Source organism: Grus americana, chromosome 2 (genome assembly GCF_028858705.1).
Source record: "Grus americana isolate bGruAme1 chromosome 2, bGruAme1.mat, whole genome shotgun sequence".
Lineage (NCBI taxonomy): Eukaryota > Metazoa > Chordata > Aves > Gruiformes > Gruidae > Grus > Grus americana.
The window spans coordinates 153,052,314-153,078,739 of record NC_072853.1 but is presented as its reverse complement, the minus strand read 5'-3'; the positions used below and the strand labels follow the sequence as shown (position 1 = coordinate 153,078,739).

Genomic DNA, 26,426 nt, shown 5'->3' with positions numbered 1-26,426 from the left:
GGGGTAGGAATAATGTGAGTGAAGAATAAGGGCTGGAATAAAAAAAAAAACAACATGTTTTTTGCATGTAATTCTCTGAGACCACTCTCCATGATCCTCCTAATCTTGGATATAAATTGTACCTGATTAGTAAATTGCAGGACAGCTAAGATCTGGTAACAGGAGGAGAAGGTAAAGAGAATGAGCCAATTTGGTTGTTTTATTTCTTTGTCTCCTTCATGCACAGATTTATTGGATTGAATCTTTGGACAAATTTCCTTTAGGATAGATGGACCATCACTCTTTTGAAAGAGGCCGCCTTCCCTCGTCATGCAGGTTGCTGAGATCCTTGTATGGTTGAGAGACAGGATAGATATCCCATAGCTCCATGAGCCGAGGAAAGGGGGAGGTTGGGGAGTGATTTGCATGCAGTAGTAGGTCTTAGAAGTGCTTCAGTAGTCCCTACCATATGTTATGGGATGAATTGGTCTGAATGATCTCAGTGTGCAGCTGGGTCTCCTGGCAACTTTGCTGTGTTGTCCTCTGCTATCCTTCCACCACGTTGCTGATGTGAGATAACCTAGGTGTAGGAACAGTATTGTCCCTGTGAATTTAGCAGCCAAAAATCTTTATAGTCTGGAACCAGGTTGCTCTCGTACCAGTTCATTGCCTCTGGATGACACAATGAAAAACTTCTGATTTTTCCAGTTCCTGATGTATTCTTATTTCATCTTCATTATAAGGTGTTTAAGATGAGCTGCAATTTTGTTGGATTCTTCTTGCGTGTTTAGTTTTTTTTCTAAAAGTTTTGCATCACAAGTTGCTAGACAGTAAAATGTGTATAATAAAAGACAGGTCTGTGAGTTTGTATGCTTGTATCTCCTTGATTCTATCTCAATTGTGATCTGTTTTAGTGTAACTGTTGTGAAACTAATACTTCTTGACAACCGTCTGTTGAAGCTGGTGTCTTTTTTTTGTGGTTTTTTTTTTTTTTAGTTCTTGTACCTTAAACATAGTGTGAGCTGTGAGATGGTAACTTGGGAAAGCACTTCTGTCAGGCAAGGGATGGATGTGAAGAGGATTCTCCCCAGTCATACTGATGTAAAGCATAAGGTCCATGGATACCGGTGGATGGGCAGTGGTTTGATGTGGTTCCCAGTATGACAGAATCAATTATAGTGTCCTCTTGTACAGTTTTTGTACTTCAGAGGCAAAGATGTGGTTATGATGTGCACAGACTTGAACTCACTCCTGTGTCCTTTTTATAAGTACCAATATTTTTTAAAACTTCCACTTGCTGTGTGTGGCTTCCTCCGCCACCCCATACTTTGTTTCCCCCACCAAAGAGAGCACTCCCTTTCTTTGGGTAGGCTTTGAGAATTTGGAGACATTCTGCTCTGCTTTATGCACTGGACTTCAGCATGGGCTGGTCTGGTTGTTTCCATAAGCAAATGTGCCTTAAATAATTATTTCTTCTAAGAGCTCTGGAACAATTTGGAAAAATTATTTGAAGAAACACACAGTCAAATTACAAAACAGTGGATTGTTTCTTTCACTCTTAAGATTCAATCATTGTTACTGCAGTAATGTTTTTTTCAATTGACTTTCTAAAATTATAATTAATATGCATTCTGTCCCTTTGGTTTGTTCAACAGTTAATGACACGTTTATGTCAGTCTTTTAGTGCCTCGTGTTGTGGTTATCTTACTTTGAATATAGTCTTCAAGGTGTGCTGCAGAGTAAATATTTTGTCAAAGAAATCTTGGTGCTCTGTCAGTGCCAGATTTCTTTGAGAAACTGTAACTAACTTAGAATCCAACAGTCACCTTGCCAAAAACTTACCAAGTATTAACAAAATGCGAAAGGAGGCAAATACTGATTTCAGTTCCTACGCTTCTGCTTGTTTCTGCTTGCAGGCAGGAGTGCCTACTTGTAGTCAGGTTGAACCACAATTATAGTATCCTTTCTTTTGTGTTCTAATTATTGTAATTCAGCTCATTTTAATATGGTGTACAAGAAATGCAACTAGTACGCAAGTACTAAACTTGTTTTGAAGAATTACACCCGTGGCCCTGTATTATCATTTGAGAGAGGTCCTGTTGCACCCCCCAAAGCAGGACTGAACAAAAGTTTCAATTCCTTCAGGCTGCAGCAAGAGCTGCTGTGCTGTGTTCCTCCTTTCCCTGGTGCCTTTGTTACTGCTGACTGCTTTAGGTTATCTTTTCACTCTTTGATCTCTTGGAACATGCATGGCAATGCTGATGGTTATTAATAACAGCAAGTAAGAGTCAAAATACTTTTCTGGACAGGAATATAGTGGGATGAATAAGGTGCAGTTCTGGGTTACTAGCTGAGTGTTGCAAAAAACGATGAGACTGGTCTTTTCCTCAGACACTCTTTGGGCTGAGTGCTCCTGTGCATCCCGTTCACTCGGGGATTGTCTGACCACGCGATGAGCCAGTGTAGGAAGCTAACCTGATGGCAAATTAACTGGGGCTGGGGGGAGAGGAGCAAGCTGATTTTTAGGTTTTGGATTAACTCTTTCAATAGCTTTAAACACAAATTTGGATGGGCATTAGTACAGGGTAGAGGGAGTGAGGTTTGAGGAACAGTGCCATCGTTCTGGAAGTACTGGATCAAATTGCATCACAGCCACAACCAACTCCCAAAGTTGTGTTTCTGATGCTTTCTCTGCGTGACATAAAAGCTAACTGAAGAAGGAAGCTTTTCTGGATATAAGCCTAACTAATAGTTTGAAAATAGTTGAACATAGAAGTGGAAGACAGTTTCAGTGAGAATAAACTATGTTCAATAAGTACATGTTGTGAAACAGGGTATGTATGAAAGATCCAGGAGAGGCAAGTTGAGAGACAGATAGAGGGAAGAAACTGGTAATGCTCCTGTGTTCGTCAGTAGTTTGGAATGAGTTTTTTTGTAAGACATCTGCAGCTGTTCCAATGTAGTTTCAATAAGGAGGATACTTTAACACAGAAATCTGAATGCACTGAAAGTGGAAACTGATGACTAGGAAAAAATAATATGTGAATGGTTAATATTTACATGAAAGATTTACCTTGAAAGGAGGATCAAGGTGAGGTCCATCTAGCAATGAAAGTGCAGAATAAGAGAATATTCTGTAAATATTTGTAGTAAGAGGAAGCCTTCTTGATTGTATTTGATACTGACATAGTTGAAATGTTTATCTGCTATAGCTTTTCATGAGTCTTGGGTTTTTTTGGGTTTTTTTTTTTTGCCCTTGGTATTCATTTTAAAAAGACATTTTTTAATTTAGTGATGCGGCTAAGCCAGTTTAATGGCTAGCTGCTACTAAAGGCAATCATCTTTCTCTCTCCCTTCCTTTTCCCACTGCCTCACCCCACCTGCCCTGGCACTTCAGGGAGCTAATTTGTCAGAAGGCTGACTGTTTCTAATTGTTTGCAGGGGAAATAACAGGAGAGAGATGGCTTTCTGTGGATTTGGTTCCCTAAGCTGTCATCATAGGTTCAGTCTGGCATAATGCAGCGCTAATATGGAGAATGACAGCAAGGGGCACAAGACTGCTCCTTGTGATGGTAGCTAACTGTTAGATGAGTTTCTTTCTAACACGACAAATTACAGCCTTTGAGCTTGACTAACCCACCTAAAATTCATGCTAGGAATTTAAAGAAACAGTCTGCAATAATTGCACAGCTATTTGAGAGCTTCTAAGGGGCAGATGATGTTCCAGAGGAGAACAGGAAAAGGCACTGCAACCATGCTTCTTAAAAACAACCAACATAAACCCCACAAAAAACCCCAAACCAAACCCCTGTAACAGCCTGTTGAAAAGGTAGGAGCTAGAGGCTTACAAACAAGCTATCTTAACAGCAATTCCTGAAGGGATATGGATAATGTAAATTATTTGGCACCAGTAATCTCCTGGGAAGATGCTAATCTTTTTGTGAACATCTAATATGAGTTTTTTGAGAACCAAACCCTGGTTAATCCAGTCTAACTTCTTTCTGTGGCAGTGCAAGGGACCTAGTGGATAGTTGCATCTTGACTTTTTTAAAGTCTTTTTGATACTGCTGTGTTATGCAATTAATGGAAACAGTATTCTAGAAACTGCTGCATAGTGGAAATATATCTGATTGGAAAACTGTATCTGGAAATGAATGAAGAGTTAATCTGTTAAATTTCTGAAGAGGTCTATCTTTAAATGCCTGACGGTGTTTTCAGAAGTGATTTGGACTACAGCATCTACGTATTAAATCAAGATTACATGAAGGGCAGCCAGCATGTTTGATTAGGATTTGGAATTCAAAATCATTCTGACAAAGTGAGGAAACCACTGCATTTTTAAATGGAAGGCTGTGGTTTCAGATCAGTGAGGTGTTGCATTTGTGTGGGAGTAATCAGCTGTGCAATCACAGTGGAGAATGACTGCAGAATAGAAACTGTAAGCTGTAGTAGGCTAGTTAACTGTAGGTATTTAGCATGCTTTCATGTTAAAAATGAGTGCTTCCAGAGTTACCAATCGCATTATATATTATTACAAGGAGAGAGAGATGTGCTGCGCCACCAGATGAGATGAAGTTGGGGGCAAAGTTGCTGTTACAGATTTCTGTCCAAATAAGCGAGAATTTGGTGAGGGTGTAAAGAGTAGGTTGCTTTGTCTGCTTATTTTCTTTTATTTAATGGAGTGTCTCTTGTGATGAATTGAAAGAGATATGAACAGCAGATTAGTTTACCCTTTTCAGTAGAGCAACTTTTATCCAGTTGCTTTCATAATAGGTGGGTCTACTACTATTTTATTCTTCAAATACTTGTAACTGAAGCCTGTTAGGAAATTAGTCTAGACTACTGGTACTAACTAGCAGTGCCTATTTCCATATCAGAGAAATTGAAATGTTAATTTAGTGTCTAACCCCCTTTTCTTCCCTGAAACAAACGCATTTGTGTGTGTTTAAAAACACATTGGGATAAATGCACCAGGAATCCTTTATTTGATTATAAAATCAGAAAGCCTTGGCTGTTACTCAAAAACCATTGGTTATTACTATGTATTTGGCATAGAATCCTACTGTACTATATGGAAATAAAGCTTAATTCTCTGTTGTACAACAGTTGTAGATGTTGAGACAAAATCCTGAAGACTTGTTACTGTTTACACAAATTTGAGGTGTCTGGCAGCTGTGCTTCACTAAAAGGTAGAAAAGAAATTAATTTTGTACCATACCCAAGAAAGAATTCTAGCTACCGCATCTCCTAGGTGACATATGTCTGTGCTTAACAAATACTAGAATATCATGCTAGAGAATCAAAATCAGTCCAGTGAATTTTACTTGCAACTGTATGATACCTCTTATTCTCACAGTCTCTTTTTATGAAGAAACTATTTTAACAGGGAAAAGATGTGAAAAAATCTCTGCAGCTTGTTTGAAGGTAAAGATAGGCTAAAATCCTGTGAATCCTTGCAGCACAATTACACTTTGGAATAGGTTTTAGTTTGAGGCTGCACTAACTCTGCAGTTTACAACAAAGCCTATTTTATAATTTTCTTCAGATTTTGTTTTTACAGTTTGGACAGAAGGTGTTAATTGCCTTTATTGTACTGAAGAGGGGGTAAATTGAAGTCAGACAGACAAGGATGTCATAAGATCATATGAATGAACACTGATATGTTTTTACTGAAGTATTAAGCCCAATTATCCCTGCCACCTTTTTGCTGTAGTTCCTTTTTCGAGTATTTCTGTAATCGGGTTTATAGTATCTCAGTGATAGCTGTGTTGGCATAACTGATGCAGCACCTAGGAAGGAACAGTATAGAAACTTAAGAAACCAGCTTTGGTACCAGGGAAAAAAATATCATGGTACATTGTCAGTTAACCATACATGGACGTGTCTTGCTGTGTGGGGTTTTGTTTGTAACTCTGAACTCTGCTTACTGTCTTGACAGCACCACAGGAACAATGAAATGCATTTGAATAGTAGAATTAGGAAAATTGCTAGAATTCATAATGTTACTAATTGTTATTTAGGTTGTAGTAACAAGTAATGTAAATTACTTTCAGGCTTGAAAAACAGTTGCAGATTTCTAAAAGTTAATAAACTAAACCGTGCGGGTGAGAATAATTATTAAACTTCGATGGATTAGGAGGGGAGGAAAAGGATGATAATGGAGAGCGTTGCAATAAATGAGAATGTCTTCAGGAATCATTCTCTGTCTGGGTAAAACAGTTGCTTCGCTCCTTACTAGATGATGGCAGGCCTCCTTTCTGGTTTTCTGACATCACTGGCAATAAATGGCTGTAGCAAATACAGAATAATACCAGAGTGAATATCTGTCTGCAGCTACTTGTTGTAATCTGTATGCCTAATCAATCTTAAGTGTCTCTCCAGAAATATATAAAGATGGATTTACGTAGCTTGGTGTGCCAAGAACATGCAACATGACTTACTAAGTTTAGTAACTGAAGTGTTGTGTGTGTTTGTGTAAGAGGGAGAGCTCCACCTACTGGAAAAACCTTCAGGTTTATGGAATGCATTTTAAGTCGAGTCAATTTCTTAGGTCTGGTCACAGGAATTTGGAATGAGAGCATTTGCAAAGAAATAGACTTCCTTCAACTTTAAAAAGTCTTGAGTTCTGAAAAATATTTTCTCAGATTTTCATCTTGACTTTTTTTGTTTATAGGAACATCATCTCCAGCGGGCTATCTCAGCACAACAAGTATATGGAGAGAAGAGGGATAACATGGTTATACCAGTTCCAGAAGCAGAAAGTAATATTGCATACTATGAATCTATATATCCTGGAGAATTTAAAATGCCAAAGCAGCTGATTCACATACAGCGTAAGTAAAGCAACTCATTCATTGACGTCTATGCAGAGAACTTTATTTTGCTAGTAGTTCAAGAGATTACTCTTAAATGTCTATGGAGCTCACATCAAGACTGACTTCTGAGAATTAATTTTTTCCAACATGTAAAGGAATACATACTTACTGAAGAGGTATATTTTAGTTCTTTATCAAGTAGATAGATGTCCTTGAGTATGTGTCTGTATGTTAACACTTCAAATTTAGCAATCTCAAAGGCCTGTTTCTGCCCTCTATAACACTCAGTAGTTATAGCTAGCAGGGAAATTTAGGTTTGTTAGCAAGGACAGACACAAGTCTACTTCACGATGAGAAAATATAATACATAGTTAAGAAACAGATTACCTGTCCCCTAAAGCCTAACCAGGATAAAATGACAGTAGGGCAGCTTGGGAAGCCAAGCAGAAATGGCAGTAGTAGTAGTATTTGCCTATGCCTGGATGGAAGTATTCTACATCTCAAAGTAGGTGGTTTTTGATATCACAGATGACTTGCAAATGTGTTGGGATTTTGGTTTTGTTAGAAGATAGCAGCTATTTGGTATGGATGTGACCCTTGATGTGAGTGCCACGTTACTTTGGATAACTTTTGAAAACGTTGTAAAAAAATATAATCTATTGCAGAGTTCTGTTGCACAGTGTAATTAGTAGAATTTAAAATGTAGTATCTGTGTTATGTAAATAGCTCTCATGCCTAATTAACTTTGGTTAAATGTTACCCTTCTATATCAGTCCAGGCTTCGGTGATGTCTTAGAAGTATTAGAATCATAGAATAGTTTGGGTTGGAAGGGACCTTTAAAGGTCATCTAGTCCAACCCCCCTGCAATGAGCAGGGACAACTTACACTAGATCAGGTTGAAGTTCAGGTAGATTAGAGCATGTTGCTATGCTCCTAAGCAAATGAAGAGACTAATACTGGCAGTCTTCCATGCTGATATTAAGGTTACACTTTTTCATTCTTCTTTTCCTTATCCAGTGGTCTAACAGCTAGAATGGTGATTTTCAGATGCACTGTACTCTAGCTACTTATTTATTACAAGCAAGTGATGCTTTTCACAGTGTTTCAAAATGTGCACTTGGGAAGAAATGTGTTCTCCTATGAACTAAAACAACTTGAATGAGCCATGAGAGCTAGGGAGATCTTATTTTGAATGGAGAATGCTGCATTTTCATAGGATATTGTAGAAAACAGAGCAGTTGTTTGTGTTCTGCAAAATGTTTGAAGATGCTTTGCTACATAGGGTAGACCCTGCTGGACCAGTTCAGTCTGACTCGTCACAAAAATAATTGATGAGAATATGCCTAAGGTCATTGTAATACAGTTTGCACATACTTTTGTAGAAGAACCTTTGAAGTGTGTTTGGGCAGAATTCTGAACTGTTGATAATACAATATATAAAACTGCAGAATAGTAGACAGCATTTGACGAATCTAAACATTTCTTCCCAAAAGCAGCGAGGTAGAAAGCTGCTAGCTAGTTTGACCAGTAGTAAGTTTTCATTGGTTAACAAAAGCATAGTCCAATAGATAGCAGCTTTTATTCCTGATTTCTAATGGTGTAATTTTCTTCAAGAAAAAACTAGATATAGCTTCAGAGTAGCATTACTACAACCTTCAAACAAATAATTTGGTTTTGTCTTCAGAAGAATCTGGTGTGTACTCCTGACACTGCTATTAGAACAAAACATTTCTGCAGTAAAACTAACTTTTACTTTCACTGTATTATTCAGCTTTTAGTTTGGATGCTGAGCAGCCGGATTATGACTTGGATTCGGAAGATGAGATCTTTGTGAATAAGTTGAAGAAAAGAATGGACATCTCTCCTTTGCAATTTGAGGAGATGATAGACAGACTAGAAAAGGGCAGCGGTCAGCAGGTACAATGGTACTTTGAATAAAGAATTTGAAATACGTGCTCTCTATATTGGTATATGAAAGTGACATGCTGGGTTTTACATTTAGCCAGTCAGCCTGCAAGAGGCCAAGCTGTTGCTGAAGGAAGATGATGAATTGATCAGAGAAGTGTATGAGTACTGGATTAAAAAGAGGAAAAACTGTCGAGGTCCCTCTCTTATCCCAGCAGTGAAACAAGAGAAGCGAGATGGTTCCAGCACAAATGATCCTTATGTTGCTTTTAGAAGACGAACAGAAAAGATGCAAACACGGAAAGTAAGTAGATCAATACTTCCCTCTGCTTTCTTTCTATTCCTTCTCGCCCTCTCAAAAAGTAGCTTATATAAAGAAACAATTCTGTTATGTAGTATAAAACAAAAGTTGGGGTGTTCTTTTGTTTTAATTTGCAAGGGTAAAAACATAAAAGAAACTACTTTAGGACAGCTATTGAATGAAAATTTGCATTATTTTTTCACTAGCTCTACTGCTAAACCTACGTACCGTGTTGGTAAGCTGTAGATCACTGATAACACGTACATGCTTTTCTTTGTATTAATGTGGGGTTTTTTAATATATATAAATATTTAGAACTTATTGTAATTCAAATTATTCAATTTGACTGATGTGGGGAAACATATACACTGTGTATCTACAGAATCGAAAAAATGATGAAGCATCTTACGAGAAGATGCTTAAGCTGCGTCGAGATCTGAGTCGTGCAGTAACCATCCTGGAGATGATAAAGAGGAGGGAAAAAAGCAAGAGAGAGTTGCTACATTTAACACTGGAAATTATGGAAAAGAGGTAATATTTATTGAAAATTTGCTGCAGAAAGCTTTGTAAACTACTTTGTATTCCAGTTCCCACAAATACTCAGTGGGAGATTTTTAAAATAAGTATTTAGACTCTTTCACTTTTACAATATAGAATATTTTCATATATGGCTATGGAGAACAAAATAACACTTTAGGAAGTTGCTTAGTATTGGAAAGCAATCCATCGCACTAATCTACGTTGTTTTGTTACATGTGTACATGTATTCAAATGTATGTATATATCCCATATATTATACAGGAAGAGAGATCATAGTTTAACATAAATTCATTTGGGAATTTGTGTTAAATTTAAATATGTAGTTTAGGGAAATCCCAGCTAATTTTAAGGCCATTTCCAATTATTACTATTATTTTTTTTCATTACTGCTGTTCTTTTTTAGCAAGGCTTGATCTAATACTCTCTTGAGGAAAACAAATATGCATTTCATACAGTATAAAATGTTGTTCTGTGAGTCATCTCTAAGTAGTGCTTCCTTTGAGATCCTGTTTGTCAGCTGTGCTGAAGACCAAATGCTCTGCTCTGTCAACTGTCACTTTCCCAATCAACTAAGAATGGTATTTGCAATGTGGAGTTGTTCTTTAGGTTGATAATTAAAATCTACGTAGACTTGTCTAGCTTAAGTATCCATATTTGAAAACAACTGTTTTGAGTCAGTATTTTAAAGCTCTAAAACTAACTTTTTAGTCTGGCTGCTTAGGGAGACAGATTAAATGTCTCTACCAGGAGTACTTTTTTCCAAGCACTGACCATTTTCAGTAGTACTAGAGAGGGGAGAAGTCTCAAAGATTTTCCAGTAGCTTTTCCAGGAAAATAAGCTGTTGAATAGAGGGAAGACTCTTACGCCCCCTCAAAATGGAAAACTGCAACTCAGCATTTTCCACAGGACTTGACATGTCCTATGTTTCATGGATCTGCTGGTTGTGAAAATAGTCCATAACACACAAGAGGGAGGACTGATGAATAAGGCACTCTGCCTCACTGTTTTAAATGTTTTGGGGGATAAATGTCTTGGTTTTTTGAATGGTACCTGTCCCCAGGTGAGGGGGAAGGGAAACCCTCTCCTGTTCTTTCCTTCTACTTCCTGCTTCTTTCATTTACATTATCTTTTGAAGATGTTTTACAGGGTAGTTATCCTTTTATTTATCAGCATTAGTCATTGCAATGAAGTTTCCATGTTACTAGTCCCCTTTTCTGGAACAATACTTTCTGTACTTTTGCTGTCATCCTGGGTGTCCCTTTACCCCAAGTTGCAAGTATTAATCCATGTTTCTCTGTGTTGTGCAATTTTTTACCAGACATACATTATAAGTGTTCCAACAAATTAAAACAAGTAATTCTGATTTCAGATATAATTTGGGTGACTACAGTGGAGAGATCATGTCTGAGGTCATGGCACAGCGGCAGCCAATTAAACCTACCTATACTATTCCCATCATTCCTGTGACTAACAGCAGTCCTTTTAAACACCAAGAAGCTATGGAACTGAAAGAATTTAAAGTTAAAGTGAGTAATGTCAATAACCAAGTTACTAGTTCATGCTGTTATGTGTGCAAGATACAGCATTTTAAGATGGAAGGAGGGGAGAAACTGGAAATAGACTAGCAAAGCTGCAGTTGGAATAAAATGCTTTGTTCTGTTGGAATTATGATAACATAGACTACTGGCTTTTCTCAAGACAGAAACGAAGGTAGTATAGGTGAACAACAGACAAAAGGACACATGCAATTATATTCTTATTCTGGAGGATAGGAACATTTTTCTTTAATGCTGTCCATAAAATTAAGATATCCTGAAAAAAACTGTATTACTTAGATATTTGACAAAGATAAGACTAATGAGGTAAACCCCATATCTTGTTCTAAATTCATGTAGTTATTTTAATCTGGAGGATTGGTGTTTTGTTTTGGTTTTTTAAATGTGATCCACTGATATTCCCAGCATGCTGTATATCTTTGTCTGGTTTTATATTTAAGTAAAGTATCAAATAATCTTACTTGATTTAGAAAGCTGACCAGCACTTTTTTCCCTGCAGGCTTTAATTTTGTGTCATACAAAGCATAGCTACAGTGCCAGCAACTGAGCATATTAAATAGGTCAGGTAACACAGGAGAAATGCTGAGGTATAATTTCATTTTTAAACAAAGACTTCTTATAACTGAAGAATGTCCAAAGGCTGTTCTCAATCTAACAAGGTGGCTTGAATGGGTGAATACTTCTATTGAGAGCAGAGCATTGTAATTGAGATTGCTGGAGTGTACTTACCTATTCATGATTGATGCAGTGTCTCGCAGTGTGGAAGAAGTCTGTTTCTTGGAAACCTGGGAACTGCACTTAACTTGAATTTGCATAGTATGGGGAAACATGTCTATTTTTTTAGAGGATTTTCTGAGATTCTAGGTATCTTTGAGAAGTCTAACTTCTCTTTTTACCTTTGAAGCATTGTTAATTCCCTAACATGGCATAAATGCCTATTAATTTAAAATGTTAGAAATGGCACCTCATGGAAATCATTGTGTATATTTTAGTTTACTTCTCCAAAGTAGTACTGTTTTCTTAACCACTAGTGTTTTATCTAGCACGGATTGAGCAAACAGTGCTTGATTCCACCTTGTCCGTTAAATGTTTCAGTTACTGGAAATGAAATGCAGATAGTCATTAAACGACTGCTTGTATTGCTATCAAGATGGTGGACAGATGAGTTCAGTTTTTAGCTTGCTTACACAGGAGCTTTCTAGAACTCCTGTTTTAATCTAATTTGCTTGTGTGTGTGATTTTTACACTGCTTTTTTTTTTCTTGCAGCAAGATAAACCTGATGTTATTAGACCCAAAAGAAAGTACGAGAAGAAGCCAAAAGTCTTACCTTCATCTGCTGCTGCTGCTCCTCAACAGACAAGTCCTGCTGCACTGCCAGTCTTTAATGCTAAAGATTTGAATCAGTATGATTTTCCTAGCTCAGACGAAGAACCACTCTCACAGGTAGGGCCTCTGGAGTTTTATGCTGCTTTTGGGGAAAGAATAGAAGTAAAACTCATGAATTTACTAATATCTTTCCTCGTACACCCCCATGTTTTCTCTTTAAAGGTTTTGTCTGGTTCTTCAGAGGCTGAGGAAGAAAATGATCCCGATGGTCCTTTTGCCTTCCGTAGGAAAGCAGGCTGTCAGTACTATGCTGTAAGTAGAATTTCCTCATGTATCATAAGACAGAGCATTGTTGTGGGAAAACATCTTGTGTTTAATTGTTTAAAATTATTTTAAGCCTCATTTAGACCAACCTGGTAACTGGCCATGGAGTAGCCCTAAAGAGGGAAGATTAGGAGATGTGCGTTACAGATACTGCTTAACCACCCTCACTGTACCCCAGAGGTGTATTGGGTTTGCGCGACGACGGGTCGGCCGTGGTGGAAGGTGAGTGCTACATAATTGTTGCTGGTTTTAAAAATAGAATTTAAAAAACAAACAAAAAATCAAATCAGTAAGACAACTTTTAAAAGAGCAAAGCTTAAAAAAACCAAACCTCTCAAAAAAGGAGACATCAAAGGGGTTGACTTCTTAAATACTTCCATTTGATGCAAGTTTCCTTAGCTGATTAATGTCTCTGTTTTTATTTTACCGTAGTGGAAGCCACTTTAATACTCTTTTCTTAAATGTTTATAGAGTATTTTTATTGTTGGCACTCCCAGGTTCTGAGGTGAAAATACATGTATGTTTTCAGTTGTGGTTGATGGTTTGTATTTAAATGATTTGCATAGTTGTCTTCAAATAGTATTATTTAAAAATAGCAAAAATCCCATTTTTCAGAAAGTACTTTTCTGAGTTTGGGCCATATCTGGTGATTTGCCAGTTGTAGAGAAGAATTTTGGAAGGAATACTTAGAGGTAATGATAGCAAATTTCAAATGTCAAAAATACCAAAGAATTAAGGACTTGCTTAGAAGCAAAATGCCTGAAGTATCTTCATTGAAAACAATTTATAAATTGTTATGTGTATAACTGCTATTTTTTAAATATATATGATGTCTTTAAGAAAATTATATATTGGTGTTTTAATTTTAAAAAAAAGTAAGAACATGATTTGGTTTTCAGATTAATGCTTAGAACGTCTTCGCATATTAGGTAGTCAGATTGGCATATCAGCAAAATTGGAATGGGACCTGAAGGTGCTTACTGGGAATTTGCGAGGGGATTTGGAAGTTAATGTGTGACATCTCCACTGCGTTGGGGTGGTTATAGGTATATTCAGTATATATTAGAGTAAGGCTTTTGGACTGAAGTTATTTTAGGAGGGCATTTGAATCGCTTTTTAGTTACTTTTAAGCGATTTTGTTCTCTAGGTTTTTTTCTTTGCATTGTGGAATTCTATCTTCCAGCCTGATTTTTAAAAAAAAAAATCTGTCATTGCAGTGTCTTAATATATACATGATGATGTACATCAGCTGTACAAACAGTAAAAGCTAGAATATACATGTGAATAGAAACCTAAATGTACTATTTATTGTAAAATAATATCATGCATTCTGTGTCTGTTTTGCGGGGAGGCTGCTCGTTCTAGAACAGATTTGTGTAGTTTCTTTTAGTTCTATCCCTTTGTCATCCCCACGCACGCACGGCAGACTGGCGACTTTCTTGGTATTTTCTTGCCACTGCATAATTCTGCTTTGTTTTCCTGTTTTTAGGGTGCTATTAGACAGAGCACATTCGGACTACGATAATACATTTCATCAGCTGGATTTGGAAATGTTTTCCTCATCACAACACTCTTCAATCAGTCAATTTGCCAATACCTCAGAAACAAATACCTCGGACAAATCTTTCTCGAAAGACCTCAGTCAGATACTAGTCAATATCAGATCATGTAGATGGCGGCATTTTAGGCCTCGGACACCATCCCTACATGACAGTGACAATGATGAACTCTCCTGTAAGAAATTATACAGGGGTATAAATCGAACAGGCACAGCACAACCTGGGACCCAGACATGCAGTACCTCTATACAAAGTAAAAGTAGCAGTGGTTCAGCACATTTTGGTATGTTTATTTTGACAAACTTGCTTCTAGAAATTTTAAATCTGGCTCAGAAAAAACGCAATATCGTTAGGTCATCCATACTTTGCATCATGGTCTATTTTGATGGTGACAGCCCATCTTCACATTTATCTCTTTATTTGCTACATAGAATATTTATTTGTATTTATTGCTAGTAGTAATGTACTGCATCTCAAATTTATGCAAATGCTACCTTGGTATGTAATTATGATTTTAGAAATATGAAGGTTTAGAAGCCAGTATTAGGTAGGGTTTAAGTTGACTCTGAAGATCTGGATTTTTAAAATTAAAAATACATTGATTGAAATGTTGATGTAAATATTATGTTCCAAATCTTTTCTAGTACAAAGTGTGGTGGTGGTGGTGGGAAATGGTTAGTTAAAATATTTGCATGTAAAATCCCAGCATGTTATGAATTCTTATTTGAAATTACATGAAATTAAATGCCAATTCCCATCCAAAAAATAGCCACCCCCACTGATGCATCTACTCATGCTTGGCAAAACTCTTGAATTAATCACCTCTATATCTTGCCAGCAAGTGGTAGATTACATTTTACAGAACCTGAATCATGGAATTGAGGACCTGACTCTTAAGAAAATTTGATGTGATGTTAATTGTTTTTTAATTGGCATACTATTGGATAGCATCTCTCTTTATATTGGGTTCTTCACACTGGAAGGCTGGTATTTACGTAGTTAGAATGTAACTTAAATAACTCTTGAAATTTGATCAGTCAGTACATTAAATGTCATCTTTCTATAAAAAGTGAAGTGACGCAGTGTTTTACAAAGAAATAACTTTAAAAGTTCACCACCATTTTGTAAGGACTCTCCAGAATCCTGTTTTCCTTGCCATTTTGAATTATGGCTTTGGAAATAAATTAGAAAACCTGGATAATGTAGGAGTCGGGTGGGGAGAGATGCATATACCTAATAAACTCCCCAAATTGTGGGATGTTGTGGAGATTTGCTCAAAGAAGGACTGTTAGCCTGGTATCAGATGACTTTAATCCTCCTGTTTTCCCATATATCTTGTACCTTTCATCCCTGTACCACCTGGGTTTTTTTCTGAAAATTCTTCCTCCTTGCATTTTTAGACTTAGTGGGCAGCTTTGTTCTGCTGCTTTATTTTGTACTTCCTCTCCGTGCTGTCCTAGAGCAGGTCCTTGCCCTCATCCCCCATTCTAGTCTCTGACTCTTCTTGCTGGGAATGTATTAGGGCTAACACTGATGTTTCTTCTGGTTTGTGATCCAACTACAACTTTCGATGATTAAATTCTGCCCCTCCAGTGGTTCAAATCAGTAAAGCACGCCAAGAGGAGAGCATGAGCTGTCTAGTGGTCAGAGTCTGAACTGTGATAAAATGGTAATCAGGTTACTAGTGTGAAAACAAAACTAATGTGTGATGAATAAATTATAAATACACTATAAAGTAGTGATGGGCAATACATTATATCTGAAAATCACATAGCTTTGAAAAATTGGCTGTTTAAATTGAGAATAAAGCATATGTAGGAAGGTAACCTAGCATATTGCATTCATTTGTGCTTGGAATTCTATGCAGATAGTTTCTCATCTGTGTAAAATACTTAAGTTAGTATTCCAAGCTTTTGCAAATTTAAATGTGGTAGAGTTCAGATTCATATTTTTATTATGGTTTGATACAGGAATTAAATACTCCATAAAAAATGGGGTATGTCCTGAATTCATAGATATACTTTAAATTAGTTACCACAATCTTTGGATGGTCACTTGTTACTAATATAATCAGGTAGATTGTACCTATACAATTATTTATAATCTCAGTCAGGATTCCTGTAGCATTGGAGGTATATATGAGTTTGTGTATATGTGGTGCAATGGTGGTTGTCTGTTTAGGGGTAGGTGTTTGAAAGGAGCACACGATCTAATTCATCTTGGTACTGTTCTGTTTTCTAGTGTTCTTTTTTCAGTTTTTTAAAGGATTCTTTAACATACATTGTCTATGCAGATTACAGTTGTGTTTGTATGTATGAGTTTGACTTCTTCAAAGGTGCATGTCAGTTGGGGCTGCAGCTGCTGAGTTATGTAGTCTTATTTTCTATAGCAAATACTGCAAAGAACATCAAGTATCTAACATCAGTACTGAAGTTTTTCTAATACCCACTACTGCAGATTACAATGCTGTAGAGTGTTCTTGTTCCTTTTTCTTAGCTGTCTTTAAAGCTGGGAGTTTGTGGTGGGTGTGGATTTTTTAGGCTTGTTTTTGACATGGCAGTTGGTCTTTTTACCAGAAAGCACTTATTAATGGATCTCTCTTTAAAAATCCTTTTATCCTTTCGCTGTTACTGTGAGTTGTGGTCAAACCATATTGCTTACCTTTAAGATGAAGCTCATACTGAGATTCTGTAGTGGCCAGCAGAGGTGGTCATGTTGCTGTGTTCATTGTGCACCATCACATGATAAATTTTGTCTGTTTCCATATTAAAGAAGTTTAGAGAAATCTTGAGCTTTTCCACCTTGAATGATCCAGACAACGTGCTGCTGACATGGAAGAATTGCTGTGAAAAACCTTGCTTTTCAAGTCTGTTACACATGACCAGCACAGGCATGAAGCTGAGGTGTTGTGTCAGGTTTTCAGTTAATCAGAGGACATGTTATAAAAGCTGTACTGTGACATACCATTCTCTGGCTACAGGAAGCATTGTTTTTCATCCTGAAGATAGGAGAGAGGTTTCCCAAAGAGCCAGGCATTTTATAAACATTTTGAAGTGCCATTGACCCTGAAGAAATGCAAGTTATTCTGATCCTGGCTTTCAGAGTGCTCAGCATAAAAGATCTGTGGAAGATGAAGTTGTTGCATTGAGGTTTTAGGTGTAAACTGAGAAGGGATGTCTTTAAAAAAAAAATAATAAAATCCCTTGCAAGTTACTTGAGTTGTACTGGACTTGTCATGTGCTAAAGGGATAGATTTTTGGCAGCAGGATCCAGTGGCCAAGAAAAGTAGCATTGCTTTTGAAGAGGGTGGTTCTATTCCATCTTACTGAAGAATTAACGAAAAAACATCCTTTGCCCTCTTGCAAAAAGAGCTGATTCAAGGATCTTCAGGCATACGTTACACAGAACATCACTAAAAAGCATCCAAGAGTGTAAAAGCATGATTCTTGTGGAGGAGTAACTTATTCAGTGGTGAAGCTATTCACTGAACAAAATGCAACAAAATTACTTCAGAAAAGGAGCCTGTATTGCTGGCAATCTCATCAAGTTTCTGATCATAATCTTCAGAGATGGAGTTTATGTCTTAAGTCTGGAGTGTACAGTAGGCACGAATATTCATCTGAAGTATTTGTGTCCCAGGAATTTAGTCTTCCTTGTTAGATTGATCGATTGATCTAGTTCTGCCAAGCAAATGGTAGTCTTCAAACTGCATCACATTATAGAGAGACTGCTCGCTGCTGGAGATGTGCTGTTAAATGTTACATTCATATTTTTGGATGCTTGCATCTAATAATAAAAAGTTTCAGACATTTAAAATTGCACATAGAACTCTGTTGCAGACTTGTGTTTAGGAGGCAGACCAGAGATACTAGGGAAAGATTTGAGCACTGATTCATAGGCTCCACAGTAAGACCAGGCAGTCGCCTTGCATTCTGCTCTTCTATGCACCCTTCATCCAGAAGCTGGGTCACATTGGAAAGAAAGTCTTCAAGCTGTTAAGGCTAGAGAGGCTAGCAGTTAACTAGAGTATACTCGCTAAATTTGTAATTCTTTCTTTGACAAGAAGCTTAAGTATTCTTGAAGAAGCCTCTTACTTCTTAGAGTTATGATGTTTGGGATTGTAGACCTTACTGCATATGAAAAACTGCAGGTATCCAGAGTATAGTTAAAGAATACAAAGGAGATTACCTTGCATTTTCTTGTGAACTAGAGATTTAGATGACGTGGTGCAAGTTGTGCTTTGCTATTCAGTAACTTTTTCTGTGAGAATTCGATAGAAGTAACATATTTCCCAGTGAACTTGGATACTTTTTTTGCATCTCTTACTCTGCTTTTTAAAGCAAGTTTGCACGCTTGGGGGTCTAGCAGGATGGTGAACTATGCTTCCGTTTCCCAGATGCGTGTTTAGCATTTCCATCTCCAAATTTATAAAGTTGGTTGATGGATCTGTACTATTTTTCCGTGTTCTCATTAAGGATATGTGACACCAGTCTCCAGACATCCCTTTCCTGGAAGGAAGCAGGAGGAAGCTCCTCAGTCCTTGTGGCAGTTCCTCGCACCAAAGTAGAAGGACTTGTCCTACCTTTTCATTGCTTTCATGCCATCACTGGCTCTGTTTAATTCTTTTTATTTAACCCTTGTATCTGTAATAGTCTCAACACCACTGTCTGTTTTACTGATTCCCTTTTTCCAAATCCTTATTTTCCCATTGCGGGATAAACTCGGTCATGGAAAATACTGACACTTGTAACGGCTGTTTTCAGTTATCATTGGAACTTAACAGTCCTGGCCCATCTGTGTCTGAGATGTTGAGATCCTAGTTGAAGAAACAACGGCCTTGAGAGTAACACATGTTTATAGCCCACCTTAGGTTTAGTTGAAGAAAGAAATCTTAAAAGGATTCCCTCTTTAGTCTGGGGGATGGGATGGGGGAAGAGTCAACACTTACTGAAATATTCGAGCACTTCTGGAGACTTTGAGACTTTGTAGTTGTACTAGATGTTCTCATTCAACTTCAGCCCAGTTGGAGTAATACTTTGCTCCAAAGTGCTGGACCATTGGCCTTGTGTAAACTGTTACGCTTTGCATCCCGTGCAAGGATGGCTGCGTTTATAACTGCAGAGTAAACTGTATGTGTGACAGCTGGCCTGTGACATTTCAGTAGAAACTCATGTTAGGAATGATGGGCAAACAAATCTAAATGCATAGCGAGCATTTCTAGCTTTCATTCAATGGCTAGTAAAAATCCTCATTAATTATTGTCTGTCTGTTTTGCTTCAACTACTAAGTAGGGAGTGCATATATAGATCTTGTATCTCGTTTATAATTTCGGAGTCTGGAGTTCTGATGTTAGGAATTTCACACTTAAGTTCCATGGGGCTGAAATGTAAGGCTGTTGTAGTAATAATCAAGGACATAATGATTCATGTTCTCATAGTGTCTAATGATGCCATGTTTAAGTAAAATCAATCTTGAACTTCTTTTCAGAAAGTGAAACATCTTTGGGCCTGGTGCATCAAATACTAAATCACACTGATGGCTCTAAGTCTCTCCAATCTTCTGAATTCACTGGTGAGAACTTGCTATACAGTAGAAAATCTTTAACCAGGCGATGTAAGCCAGATAACATCTCTCATAAGATAGAGATTAAAAAAATGTGATGTTCTAGATTACTTAGTGTTGTGAATTATGTTTGCTTTGCATGCACTGCAGCATTAGTAACCACTAATTGTTCTCTTACACAGCAGAGATGTGATGCTCTCATGTATTTCCCTTAAGAAAACATTGTAACATGATACATCATCTTTCCACGCACTTAAGGAGTTCTGCAGTTTATGGGACTTCTCAATTGGAAGCATTAGTTACATGATCTTTCTTATGTTACCTGATTAAAACTGCCTTTTTAATGGCCATCACCTCAGCCGGAAGGATCAGGGAATCCTGTACTCTGAATGGTTTTATATTAGGTTCAAAGAACCTCTCTAAAATTTTAATGTTTCAGTTTCCCTACTGAACTAACATTTCTGCTTATGAGAATAGATACTTAAGTTGATGCTATGAAGTAACTGCTTTTTTTAAGTTACTCTGATTTAAATATCTGATTCTTTAGATGTTTAACAGGACTGAAGCATTTGCTGAAAGGTTTAATTAAGCTGTTTGAGCATCTCAGTATTAAACTTTTCTTAAACTTTATTAAAAAGAAATACACTTACCTGGATAGGTCATTGTGTTTACTCCACAAAGCTTGCTTGGTTTGCCTGGCAAATCTAGCGAGCATTTTCCATTCAGGAAATCAAAAGGAATGCTAGTAGAGCAGCCAGGAGTTTACACATGCATTTTCTGCTTCCCAGGATATGCTTCCTAATTTTCAGGAAACCAGTTCTTGTGGTCAATTTTTTTGTAAGTCTCTGTTTTCCTACTTCAGGGAAGCAGTGTGACAACTAGTGAGTCACCTCACAGTAAAACGTGCAGCAGTAGTCGGTAGGGGAGGCTGTGGCTGTTTACCACGCAAAGACCAATCTGTTCATACAGATTTCACAGCTAGCCCCTCCTCCTGACTGGTTTCGACCATTTCTGGGAAGAACTTGCATTTTCAGAGAAGCTAAACATTAGCTACAGCATTGTAATGCTAGTACATGTTAAATGCTGTGGTAAAACTAGTTAGTACTGCAAAAATAGTTTTATATTGCAGTATAAAACTGCTGAGAACTACAGATCTTCAAGAAGTCCATTGACAGCATGCCTGTTACTCCCTGCTCCAGAAAACACCACCTGTTGAGTATCAGCATCCCACAGAATTTGGTAGATACATAAACAGAACCATCCAATTCAAAGATATTACTCAATGGTTTAATTTGAGAAAAAAAAAAAAGGTATATAATTGTCCCAAAGATTACAAACATCTTGCTCACAGTCATGTAAATGATTGTAGGAAAACATTCATAGTGTAGTGTGGTGTTAAAAAAATGAGTCATCGCACAAGATCTGTGGCTGTCACTAAGGAGATACTAAGCATTTATCTTGTCAGTCTCAGTAATGTATGATGTTTCTTTCCTTGTATTTGTAGCTGCAAACTCCTGAAGCTTTTTCTTCTACTTTCTATTCCTTTTTTGCAATCTGTAAGCCAGAAAACATTTCTCTTGCTGGCAAAATGTAGCACTAATACAGTTGCAGAAAAGGTGTGTGTGTTGTCCCAACCTGTTGAAGAGGATAACAGCATAACATGATGTACTGACTTAAAATCTTGAAGATGTCTGAACTGAAATGTTATAACTTGATTCGGAATTCTACCAGAAACAATTCAGAAGCATACTGAATTTTAATTGTTCCAATTGAAAACAGTATGTTGCAAACAAATGAGTAAGAAGCATTCATGTAGCCTAGTCTCTTAGTAAAACTTGAGCTACCTATCTTCTGGCAACCATCTTGAGATGTGGATAATGCCAGGTAGGGTTGTGCCTTAAAGGTTCCTAATGGTTAAGGTTAGGAAAGGAGTTGGGTTAGGTTACCTTAAGGAGTCAGGTGACTTGCATAAATTCCTGAAAGTGTCTTGGAAAGTATTCAGAAGTTGTGGGGGAAGGTACGGTTGTTATCTCTGAAAGACAGTTGAGATACTCTGATAATGTTCTTATTTATAGTGTATCAGTAGTGGTGGTTGAGATGTTCCCACCTCCATCCCTCCCTGGATTCTGTGTAGTGAATGAAACTGGATGTTTTGTCACTGTCCAATTCAGTAAATTCTATAGTATTAAATAGTCATTACTATATGATGGAACCATGACCACTTGGCACTAGCGTGCTGTTTAAGAAGCGTCTGTAAATGCTGTGCTCCTGTCTAGGGCTGCTGTTTTAAAATCTCGTGTGTCATCTTTAACCATTGAATGTTACGTTTTGTCCCTTATTTTTAACTTGAAGCTGTTGTTCAGTTGTCTCTTGCTTTACTAATTTTGTTAAAGCCTTGAAGGTCTCCAGTAATACCAGGAATATGTAAATTTGTGTAGCTTTGTGTAGCAATACTCTTCTGAGTTACCAGAAATGTGGTTGCTGATTTAAGTGTACAGAAAAGGTCTGGGATTGCTTCTTGCTTGCTGTTTTTTCCAGGCAGATAAAGACCAGTGTATGACATAAAAGAAAATTACTTTAGTTTTTCCTAGTTCTACATTTACCATTTTTTCTCTGGCACAGAAGAAGGATTTTCAGCTGTGCCATTTCTCCTCTATAGAATAAAAATGAGATGAGGTAATAAAATTTCTGGAAGAAAGTTCTTAGGGACACTGTTACTGTTTTTCTTCAGAAAGTGATGTTAACAAGATACTAAGTATGGCACCTGTGCAATTGCATCTATGCTAGCTTTGCAGGCAAGAAAAAAACACTCTCTGCAAGCCATATAATTAACCCATTAGTAGTGGTTACATTTTGATGGTCTGCAACGCAGTCTACTTGAATTGCTTTTTAAAAAAAGTTGAACTTAGAGTAGCTCTTTGAGAAGTTTAGGACTGTGCCTGCAGCAGGTGTAGAGGCACAGATAGTCAGTACCTGTGATTTCACCGTGCTGAGCATATGTAATTTCCCCAAAAGCCATCCCCAATTCCAGTCACAGCTGTATGCCACACAGAATTAATATTAAGGTTAAATAGGTGAAAGCACTTTAGTGTAAAGTACATACAGACACTTTTTTGTGCGTGGCAATGACAGTTTTCAGAAGCAACTTACATCTTAAAATCAATAGGCTTATTTTTTCAATTGAAGTGTAATACAGACTGCACTCTGAGAGCAGGAGAGGAAGAAACCTGGTGACAGTGTTAGTGAGCAAAATACATGGTGGCTTTTAACAGAAGAGAAATAAAGTGTGCTGTCCTAATTTACAGCTCTTCAAATGAAATAATGATCAATTCTGTTTTAGATAGTTCTCAGTAGTAGTAGTAATGTTTTCAATAAAACCTTCAATGTAGTGCTGCTTTAGCATGGAGAGAAAAGAGCTGCCTTATTGTAATTATGACCTATAAGCTCTTCCGGTACATGAGTATGTCTGGATATGCTGTGGATTGGAAAAGGAATATCAGTCAGATTATTTTAGGAGGCTGTAGCTTGTAGCAGCCCTTTATGGGCAGTGTTGTGTTTCTAAACTGGATGCAACTGATTCATTCAGAATCTCACAGTAAATATAGTATTTCCCAAATACTATTTACATGTCTGGTAGCCTTTTACCTTTACTAAGGGAAGCAGCAAAAATATTGCTGAATGTTTTAACCTAAATTGAAAAACCTGAAATAAACTGTTCTTGAGCGTATCGTCAAATATGACAGGTAAATAGCCATTTCCATTGCATTTTTGAGGCGGTATTTGTGTCTTTGGATATTTGAGCAGAAGAAAGAGAAGCAGTTTGAATATAGGTGAGGGTCGTGGTCATAGTGGGGTGGTTCTGTCACTTGTTTACTTTCACAGCTGTGTAACTTCTCATAGTGGTGGGAAACTTACAGTTGTAAGGGTCACAGACTACTTGAAATATACTGATGCCCAATTTGAAAAATAGAATTTTTCTAAATGTTGCTTCCAGAAGGAAGGGGGAGCGCTTAAAGACTGTCCTAAATAATGGCTATCCTAAAGAAACACAGCTTGTCTCAAACTTTATTCACTGTTTTTTTCCATTAGAAAACAGTATTTTGGAGTTGGTTAAACTGACGCAGGAGACACTGCTTACTACAACTCTTTTATAGCTAAAATCTAAAATACACTTAAGGCTTGAAAACTGAAACTAAATATTAATAAATTTTACTTACTGAAATGGACAAAAGTGAGATGGTTATGATGGTGGAAAATTTAATCTTAATTCAAAGATGGTAGTATAACATATCCTTTTTTGCCCGTTTGCTTCTTTGTTAGTCTGCAAGTTGTCTTTATTTGCATCACTTATGCAACCTATTCCTAAGCAAAATATTTACAGTGTTATACCGTAGAATAATGCATGGAACCTTCAATATCGTTGGCACTATGTTGGCTAAATTTTAGAGGTTTTAAAAACCATGTAATTAATCAGTCACTACTAACTGATCAATATAAATGAAATATCAGTACCAGAACAGTACATCCACTTTTTTCCCCCTCTGCTACTCAGCTTTCTACATGCTAATCTTTGTGTGCTAAAGCTTTCTTGCTCTAACTTCTGTGTTTGGTGACAGGTTAAAAAAAAAAACCTGAAAGACTTTTAGTTTATATAAAGTAGAATTAAAATTTAAACAGCCAACTCCTGAATATTTGGACTGTGAATTCTAGTGTGGGGGGTTGTTTTTTGTTTGTTTGGGTTGGGTTTTTGTTTGTTTGTGGGGTGGTTTTTTTGCTAAGGGCATTTATGAATGGTGGTACTATTCAGCTCTTCCCCTAGGAATAGCTTTAAAACATTGAAGAAATGAAGTTAGATGAAGTGAGATTTAACTGTTAAGAGTATTGGGAAGTAATTTGTCACTTATGGCAATATAAACAAGTACAACATCCCTACTTGCTGAAGAATGTTACTTTTAAAAAAATTAGTAACTTGAATGTAACAGCTGAATAAAAATTTATAACTTCAAGTGCTCATATAGCAAAGTGCTGGTGATAATTTAGTGCTATTTCCAGTACATAATAGAAGGATTTGGAACAATGTTTAAAAAAAATTTTAAAAAATAACAAATATAGTGGAAAAATGCATACTCAGCAGTGTTTGCTCTGTTTGTTTCCAAATTAATTCTTATTTTGGTTAGCCATTTGTACTGACTTGTTACTCAAGTTTATACATAAGGTACACTTCCTTTTCAGAATTGTGTTGTATCCAGAAGCAGGAGATGATGATAGTTTTGATAGAAGCAGATTTTCTTCAGGCAAGCAAGCCTGAAGGAGTCGATTAAACACACATGCCACCACCCCACCACCACCCCCCAAAAAAAAAAAAAGAAAAATTGCAATTTATGAACAGGATTCAGGTATGGTGGTGATTTGTTGCCAAACAGTAGTGAACTTCCCCAGAAGTCAACTTCCACTGCGTTCTAGAATTATGAATACTGTTTACAGAACTGATTTGGGAGTACAATCTGAAGATGAAGGAAAAATCTGAGATGTGTGTCCCAGACTGAATTTGCTAAGGGGATTCACATTCCAGCCTTAATTCAGTTTTAAATTGAAAACTGAGACTTCCTTTCTTTCTGGAAATGTAAATAAGAAAATCGTAACATTTTACAAAGTTGATCAGTAAACTAATAACTTCCCACCTCTGCAGCATTGGGTATGTTGTGAATTTGTACAAATAACGCTGGTTTTATCAATTTTATACTTGGGGGCTAGCTGGATAAAATCCTGATGCACTGAATTCTGGTCACCTTTCAGAGATTTTAGAGAGAAGGATGTAGCTCTATCAAATTCTGTATTGATGGAGTTGCTTGTACATGTGTAATTAAACCCAACAAAAATACTGTATTATGATAGCCTACACAGTTGTAAGCATGCCCAATTTAATGTTTTCAACTGAACTTAAACGTAAATCTTAGTAGGTACTTGCTACCTTCAAAATGCTATCTGTGAGGGCTGAAAGTATGCAGTTCCATATAAACTTACTTTACTAATAAAGCAGATACTGTAGTTTCACTAAGTGAAAACAGTGATGCCATTTCTACCTGTCATTTCTTTCTAATCAGTTACTAGAGAATTTTTGGTGGATTTGATTGTGTTTTGGTTCCTTCCTCCCTGTCCCTTTTGGCATCCTGAGCTAAATGCAGCAGAGCAATTAAAGCCTATATACTAAAAACCAGCTTAAAAAGGGAAGGCTTAATTTGAACAAAAATTTCTAGGAGGATGATAGCTTTTTTACCATAAAGGTGCATTAAGGCTCTTAGGAACTTGCTGTGGTGTGTATATATATATTTTTTTTTTTTTAGGTTTATAAAATAGATGTGTTTATATACACAACACCTACGTATTTTGATATAGTATTTTCTCGTTTTATATTTTGTTCAGCATTTACAGCCGAACAATACCAGCAACATCAACAGCAACTGGCACTAATGCAGAAACAGCAGCTTGCACAAATTCATCAACAGCAAGCAAATAGTAATTCCTCTGCCAACACATCACAGGTGAGGGATTTGTC

At 37.0% G+C, this 26,426-nt stretch overlaps 1 protein-coding gene across 9 annotated transcripts in view; it reads left to right on the top strand.

Moving 5' to 3' along the window:
- Positions 1-26,426, top strand: part of EPC1 (enhancer of polycomb homolog 1) — a 66,910-nt gene that overhangs the window by 36,732 nt on the left and 3,752 nt on the right. For 5 of the 9 annotated variants that reach the window (XM_054814089.1, XM_054814090.1, XM_054814091.1 and 2 more), the window contains 11 exons: positions 6,653-6,812; positions 8,567-8,712; positions 8,798-9,004; positions 9,384-9,532; positions 10,912-11,068; positions 12,366-12,542; positions 12,648-12,737; positions 12,823-12,971; positions 14,239-14,591; positions 19,796-19,879; positions 26,294-26,412. In XM_054814089.1, coding sequence (XP_054670064.1) covers positions 6,713-6,812; positions 8,567-8,712; positions 8,798-9,004; positions 9,384-9,532; positions 10,912-11,068; positions 12,366-12,542; positions 12,648-12,737; positions 12,823-12,971; positions 14,239-14,591; positions 19,796-19,879; positions 26,294-26,412 — 1,731 coding nt within the window. In that variant the 5' untranslated portion in view covers positions 6,653-6,712. The remainder of the gene's footprint in view (positions 1-6,652; positions 6,813-8,566; positions 8,713-8,797; positions 9,005-9,383; positions 9,533-10,911; positions 11,069-12,365; positions 12,543-12,647; positions 12,738-12,822; positions 12,972-14,238; positions 14,592-19,795; positions 19,880-26,293; positions 26,413-26,426) is intronic. The other 4 variants (XM_054814088.1, XM_054814086.1, XR_008575602.1 and 1 more) reach the window with 3 other exon arrangements.